General features: G+C 34.5%; 1 protein-coding gene across 1 annotated transcript; it reads right to left on the bottom strand.

The window, feature by feature from the left end:
• Window positions 1-4556: 4556 nt before the first annotated feature.
• On the bottom strand, window positions 4557-6845 carry LOC129002168 (cuticle protein 16.5-like). Its single transcript, XM_054429779.1, has 2 exons — window positions 6806-6845; window positions 4557-5464 (listed from the first exon to the last, which is right to left on the bottom strand). Exons 1-2 carry the CDS (start codon window positions 6815-6817, stop codon window positions 4703-4705), a joined length of 774 nt encoding a protein of 257 aa, XP_054285754.1. The 5' UTR covers window positions 6818-6845; the 3' UTR covers window positions 4557-4702.
• Between the last annotated feature and the right edge of the window lie 1036 nt (window positions 6846-7881).

Genomic DNA, 7881 nt, shown 5'->3' on the forward strand with positions numbered 1-7881 from the left:
TTGTAATAGGAATCACTTAGAAACTTGTGGTTGACGCCTGTGAAAATAATATGTAAAATGTATTAATGTCAGAATGTCAACTATTTATCAAAAGATAAAGCTTATGTTAAGCATAGACAAACCGAAAGTGTTGATCGGAAGTGTTATTACTGTTCCCTTTGTTTATGGCATTATTTATTTTAAGGATCTTTGACAAGTTTATTGCTTGTCAGAAATGTACTAAGGAAATATAAAGATTCGGTTACACATATATTGTTCTATGCAATCGTGAATACAGTGCTTCAATTACAAAAATGGGTCAGTGTATAATGTTGTACCTAACCAAAGGAAAATTTAAAAATACGTTTTTGAAATCAACAATCTATACTACTATATAAAAATCTAATGGTGTCTGTCTGTATGTGTATTACTAATAGGTGCAAAAACTACTGAACCGAATGGGCTTAAATTTAAAAAAAAAATATAGCTACCATACCAAGATTGGTAATAGGACTATTCACACTTTGATACTGACCGTGGGCTTTGCCCCTTGGCTTTAAAAGTTCTGAGGTATATTAAGATGGTACAAAGAGGTATATTAGGATGGGAGGATTTGTGTTTTACTTTGAAGAAGATTGACGAAATAATTGTTCATTTAAATGAAATAATTAGTAGTTTTTAAACTTTAAAATTGAAAATGTAAAACATAAAGAAAAAGATATGTAAATAAGGGAGATGATGGTAAACTATGTATATGAAAATTTTATTCGAAAATTGTTTATCATTTTAGCCTACACAAGATTTAACATTAATCAAAACCAAAATGACGGTTTCCACTACTTGCCAGATTAAAAAGCCACAAACGTTCCTATAAAGACCATTAAGGGTTGAACTTTTTTCTGAAAGTGTTGGCGGATGTGTAACTATTTTATACAACAGATGTAAAGAACAAAATGTTTTAGTTTCGTGTCCTCTTCCCGTTGCAAAGCACGGTTATAAAAGCTAGTTTATTTATATGTAGATTTGGTTTGAGTTCAACTTGAACAAAAATGTTCAGATGAACGTAAAAGTTGTATGCTTTTTTCCGTAGTATTTGCATATTCGTTTTTTAAACTCAAGGATTGTGTAGCCATACCTGCTAGGAACAATATTCCAATTCTCGTCTGGAAAATGTTCTTTAACCATTCAAATTTTGAAACTATACCAAAACCTAATTGTTTGAGTTTTGTCTCTATATCCTATCATCGCTCAATGTTGTAGGTGAAATTATAGATGAGCTGTTTGTTTGCTGATACAGTATTAGCAAAATAATTAAGAGATACCGAATATGCTTCAGCTTTCGTCACATGACAGATTAAGTTTGGAGGTAGACATATCCTTGACCTTATGTGAACTTCCCGGGCGACTTTTAGGCGTGGCTACGCCTTTGGTGGTAAATCTATGTTATTGTTCGCTACATTCATCACTTCATACAAAAAGTGTTTTAATTTTTAGATAATAACCTAATTAGTTGCTACGTAAAAAGGTTAAATTGTAAACTAATTTGTGTTGCGTTATAATTTCAATATTAACTTTTTCACATTTTTGATCGAATCCATAGTTTGAACGAGTTGAATTAGAATGTACTAAATAATATTCTTACATTGGAACTACTACATTTGGAGCTAAGTTAAAACAAGGATCTTCAAAATCTTATAATTAAGAACGTACAAAAGCACTTAGTTGAGATACTAAATTTGAATTGATCCTGTACTCTTCTTACCTACATAATAAACATAATCTGTAACTTAGATAATTGTTGTTAGATAATAATATGTAACTGTTGACTTAAATAATTGCATGCTATACCCTTTAACGAACTCTATGCTTTATTTACTAAATCAATTGCCAAAAGTCATAGACGAGTTTCATATTTCCAATTATTGTAAAAAGGACAAGAAAATCAGGGATTAGATATAATGTAATGTTAAATTCGTTTTATAACGTACAATCCCATGGTGAATACTAATAAGAACTGTTTTTGTAATAACCAAATAATAATTTTTATAATTCTAGACTCGCACCTAGTTGCAAAGCTACTGGTTTCATATAATCCAAAGATACAAGTATTTAAAACAATCAGTTATATTTAATTGGTGGAGCAGTCAATTAAATCAATCACGCTTTTTTCTGAATTATTAAAAAGTGCAGTGCTATCAGTCTGTCAATCAATGTAACAATAAATCAGGAAACCTTGACATTTTCATAAATAATTAAACTATACGGAAATCACTAATGTGTCATTGGTTGAATACAAGATATTCCATTATAACAGAATTGTCACTGAAGTAAACTAGGTACTTAATTTAATTCACCCAAGTGTATTGTTTAGTCCAGAGCAGACACTAAAGGTTTTAATTGGAATCAAACTGTTCATAGCCAAAGAAAAGACCAGGGGTGAAGGGCTAAACGAGTCTGTGTAAGTTTTTGATACAGTGTTATCAAAATTCTCTTTGTTAGCTAGTGTTGACAGTGGTAAATCACTAGCTCATATTATTCAAGTTAATGTTGAATTATTATTTATATCATTTGCTTATTGTTCAACCTGAACAGATTGTAAATTAAATAAAGTTAAAAAAAAGGAAACTCAATACTTATGAAACCATAGCAATGTAAGTGTCATTGAATAAATAGTTTTTATTGAATAAATAGCGAAGAAAATAAACCATAAATTTATAAAGACAGTAGAATACAAGATGAAGGAAGGTTTAACTCACAGGTTTATCCAATCTTGGTGATATTTTATGAGAACCAAACAAACTCAAAAGGTTACTTAATTAGTGACGATAAAAAGAAAGATTGCCTTAAAACTATCAATTCGTAAGTAAGTTGTAAGAACTGAGTGCTGGCTTAAATTGTATATTTAAACTTAACTGTTTGTACCTTGTTATTATACTTTCGAGCCATGCTATATTATGTAAGGATGCATAAAAATAAAATAGAAATTCCACGAACTATACCTAACTATTGCCCAAATTATATGAAAATGTATCTACACTTAGACACATTTGAGCTTGTATTCAGTTCGTTTATATTTTCCAGGAGTTAAATACGTGAAGTGTTATCCTTTGTGAATAAGATTGAGGCAGCTAGTACTGTACACACTCTGCAATAAATTGTTCAATTTGATACTGAGGGAGTAGTATACCCTAAGAAAACCCTTTTTTATTGTATTTTAGTAATTCAACTCTATTCACGAACTAATATAATACTTTGGATGAAATTTGGGAAATTGAATTTTAAATTTGCGTTTTACTCTTCTATTTATAGTTGAATAGACAGTAACATATGTTTAAGTTAAAATAATTAAGGAGTTTTCAACAAATAAGATGATATCTTATTGATCCCGTAATATCTTACCACAAAAACAAATAAAATACTAATTGATACATGTACACGCAGTAAAACTTTTAAGAGATACGGAAGATACATAATTATGTAAAATAGATAATTACTGTTCTAGACTGTAAAAAACTGATTGTATTGAGTATGTTACAATAAAAATCTTAACCCTCCATAATAAGATGATTTAGATAAGAGATCTGAGATAAAACTCGTATATTATTTGAGCATTTCATTTGGTTAAACCAGTCTCTATGACAACGCAAAAACTGGTTTTGCTCCAATTTGACTCCTCAAAAAAGCAGTTTCCGATTGTCTAGCCTACACAATCTTTTTGGACAAGAACTTCCTTTGCATATGTAACTTGATTATTCCAATACTGTAGGCCTATCGGTATAAGGCCAAGAAGATACGATGTGCAAGAAATGAACGACTTTATTCATAAATTCTATGTTCATGTATGTGTATGTTGGTTAATATTTGCTTTGGAATACTACTTATAATTGGGAGCGATCAAAGCAAGTTAAAGCTTGTTAAAGTTAATAGTTAATAGTTTGACTAAAGTAAAATGCACTGAATATTCAAATTCTAGATAATAAAGTACAAACCACGGTAAATATTAAAATAGGTAATAATAATGAAACTCAACCATGTAAGAGTAAAGCCGAAGCCACTGAGAAGTCTAACCTCAGAGTTTTATTGCTTGTCATATAAAGTTAGTAACGAACTACTTTTCCCTAACGAATTAAGTATCAAGCTTTATTTGCTTCTGTCTGAAGGTGTGATGGTCTACATGACAGCAAATTAAGGATTATTTGTTTTACACGTAATTTCTTCTAAGAAAATTGTATAGGCTATATCTTTATGTACTGTATATCATAACCCTTGGTATGTGGCAAACATTTGATGATACGCAATATTTGAAATTAATATATTTTAGGCATATATTTGATTAATTATCTTTCAGAAATTACTTTAATAATTTCATAAAAATACAAAAATTCCTGGATGATATTTTTTGTATGGTCTATAGGCCTACAATCAAAGAATCATATCTTATTCTACGATTACTCAGATCAGAGCTGTAATTGTAATGCAAATCATATAAACGTCTAAAAACCTAAATTAATATCATAGCACATGTAAAAGACATTCGTTTGAAATCAAGGTATAAGGAATAAAGAGGAAAAAATCCATTTTGTTGTATAAAATATTATAATTAGTAATAGTATTATCACAGTTTGCAAAACAGCATTTATAACTTAGGTAGGAAAGATAATTCAAATACTAAGACCAAGTCAATATTTTATACTAATTTGATAACCTAGGTGGAGAGTGAGGTTTAGTGAGCGGGTGCGGCGTAAGCGTAACCGTGAGCTGGGTATGCGTAGGCGTGGCGAGCAGCGTAGGCGACGGGGGCGGCGTAGGCCAGAGGAGCTGGGGCAGCGGCCACAGCGGGGGCACCGTAGGCAAAGGCAGCGGGGGCGTGGATGGCGGGGGCAGCTGCGGCGTACGCTACTGGAGCAGGAGCGGGGGCGGCAACAACAGCGGGTCCCTGAACAACAGGAGTGCGTACCTCAACCTCGCTAACGACGGGAGTGTGGACTGGGACATCCACGGGAACCTTCTGGACAGAAACCTCAGGCTCCACCTGGGTTACCTGGGGGACGACAGTCTGCACGGACCTGGCGGGGGCGAGGACGGGGGTCTGGGAGACCGTGTGAGCGGGGGTGGCGAGAGCTCCGAGGTCTGGCTTGACAACGGTGGAAGTGTAACCAGTCACCACGGGTGTCTCGGCGTAGTGGACGGTCTTGGAGATGGCGACAGCCGGTGCCACGGCGGGAGCAACTGCAACTGCGGGGGCGGCATAAGCTACTGGGGCAGGGGCGGCAACAGCAGGAGCAGCGTAAACCGCAGGTGCAGGAGCGGCGTAAGCTACGGGGGCAGGAGCGGGGGCAGCGTAGGCCACAGAAGCTGGAGCAGCAGCGTAGGCGACAGCGGGGGCGGCGTACCCGTACCTAGCGAGAGGCAGGGGTGCCGCAGCGGCGGGGTAGACGGCTGAGGGCTTGGCGGCCACCACGGCCAGGAGGGCAGACAACACCACCTGCAAAAGAAAGCCAGGGTTACTTAAGTAATTTTGTATTTAGGAACATCCTCTTCCTTCACTCAAGTTTTGTTATGCACCTAACAAAAGATAATATGGTGGTAAGAACGAATCTTTAAGAAAACGTGGAATCGCTTGAAATCATTTGTTTTAAACGATTTTCAATGTAGCTGTGATTGTGTCTTGCCCCTGATTGACAATATAGGTGTGGGCATATAAAGTTAAATGCTTTATTATTTCCTCCTGTACAATTCGGACGTGAACCTTGAACGTTTTTATATAAACTTCAACTAATGTGGAATTGTGAATATGTGCTTATCAGATTTAAAAGGATAATATTTACTGAGGATGAGGTGTTAACAAAATCGTGATACACATTTTAATAGTTATTACTACGGTTTAGGGTTCGTACAATAATATTTAAATATAAATTAATGCCATTTAGTTGATAGACACTAAATGTAATTTTATAATTGAATGAAATGTGATTTTGAAATTGAAGCTATTAATAGAACTATACGTATTATTAAATATCTCTATTAAACGAGCAATAGAGCAATGCCTGTTGCTATGGACGCCTTCAGTGAAACCGTGCGTTGGAGTCTCTAATGCAAACAACATCCCCCCCAAAAATAACCTCTACATTTAGTATTCAAAACCAAAGTAGGAATTAAGTTGTTATTTTATTATTGAGTATAGTAGGTCAGTTATAGAGAAGTATGATGATAATGCATAATTCAAGAGATAATTTATAACTTGCATGACTATTACTATACAACTAACGAACTATTATTTTGCACAAAATAATCTTTTGTTGAGAAGATTTGTTCAACCATAATCAAACATCATCATATTGAGGTTGAATAAAAAAAGCATATCATACTTTGTAAAAATAATTTTTTTCTAGGAGTAACTTAGCAAGAATAAATCACCAATATTATTTGAAAATTAGTTACAAGTAGAAAGCATTTCACAAACAATTTGAAAAATGCGTTTGATTATTTTTGGTATAAGTTTTTTTTATCGTTAACCACACACAAACTTCTAAAATTAACTTGGAAACTAGTAAAGAAACAAGGTCCTGGAGAATATTTGGCATTCAATTACAGTTTACAATAGATTTTACCATATCAATGGATTCCATACGCTATATACGGTAACATCCAATACATAGATTACATGTCACACATTTATTCACTATAAGTAAAACATTTTGAGTAACCAAACTGCTCTATAATTATTAGTATTTTAAACAAAATAATTAATATTGTTTTTGAAGTAAATCCTAAGATTAATTACTCATTAATGATGTACACACTAGTGTTGTGATTGTGTACTCACCAGCTTGTACATGTTGCAGGTCTGTGAGTCTAGACTGTACCGTCGCAAGTACAGGCTCTGCGTATATATACGTCCTCTGGGCGTGGTCGGGGCGCCGTGGCATTGGCCTTGTGGAACATCCTTGTCAGGCAAAGACACCACTTTTTGGATTTTCATCATCTCAGAAAACACTTTCAGGAGGTGTACGAGAACATTTTCTTTTAGGAAGGGATCAACACAAAACGCCTTCTTAAAGATTTGTTACCCGGATTGTACGGTTGGATGGCTCAATGTTAAGTGGTTGTATTGCTCGCCTAGTAACCAAAAAGTAGCCTAATGTGATCTTGAGAAAGATGTGTAATTTTTTGTGTATCCAAATGGGTCCCAGTTGTCGATGATGATAGGGTTATTGGGCCTAATAAAGGATTATTGGACTGGTAGTAAATGGTCCTGACTAAACAAATAGCGGGTTAGTGACAAAAGCCTTACGAGGTATCACTCCATCTCACGCAATGCTCACTGTCAATTAACTTTTGTGATAAAATATGCCCAGTTTCGTTTCCATTTAAATTGCTGAAAGTAATATTTCCTTGGGGGTTCTTAGGAAAGCTAAGAAACATTTTAAGTTATGTATCTGCCAAATATACTCGTATGTAGAGTAAGTTTTAACGTTTAACTATAAGTTTTTCTAGAATTGACAAAAATTTTAAATAGTAACGTTCTAGATCACCCGTTTTCAAGATGCAGCAGAAGAAATACAGTTACTACTAGGAGCTGATATCTTGGGCCAACTTCTCACAGGTAAAATTGAACAGCTAGATCAAACTCTGGTTGCTGTTCAGACTGTGTTAGGATGGACAGTAATAGGACAATGTGGAAAAAGTTACCAGTCACTTATTAGCATTGCTAAAATGCTAAAATGCATAGTTGCTTTGCTAAAATGGACATTTCAGATCAATGGCATTTAGATGTTCTGGGCATTTCTGATCCATCGGGTAGTAAAACAAATGAGGCGAATGCATCAGATGTCATGGAGAGTTTTAACAAAACTATTGTAGTAAATAGTGAAAATAGGTACGAGGTGACTCTTCCATGGA

This window comes from Macrosteles quadrilineatus, unplaced genomic scaffold, assembly GCF_028750875.1.
Source record: "Macrosteles quadrilineatus isolate MER2022 unplaced genomic scaffold, UCM_ALF_1.0 Scaffold_9__3_contigs__length_116548681, whole genome shotgun sequence".
In the NCBI taxonomy this organism is placed as follows: domain Eukaryota; kingdom Metazoa; phylum Arthropoda; class Insecta; order Hemiptera; family Cicadellidae; genus Macrosteles; species Macrosteles quadrilineatus.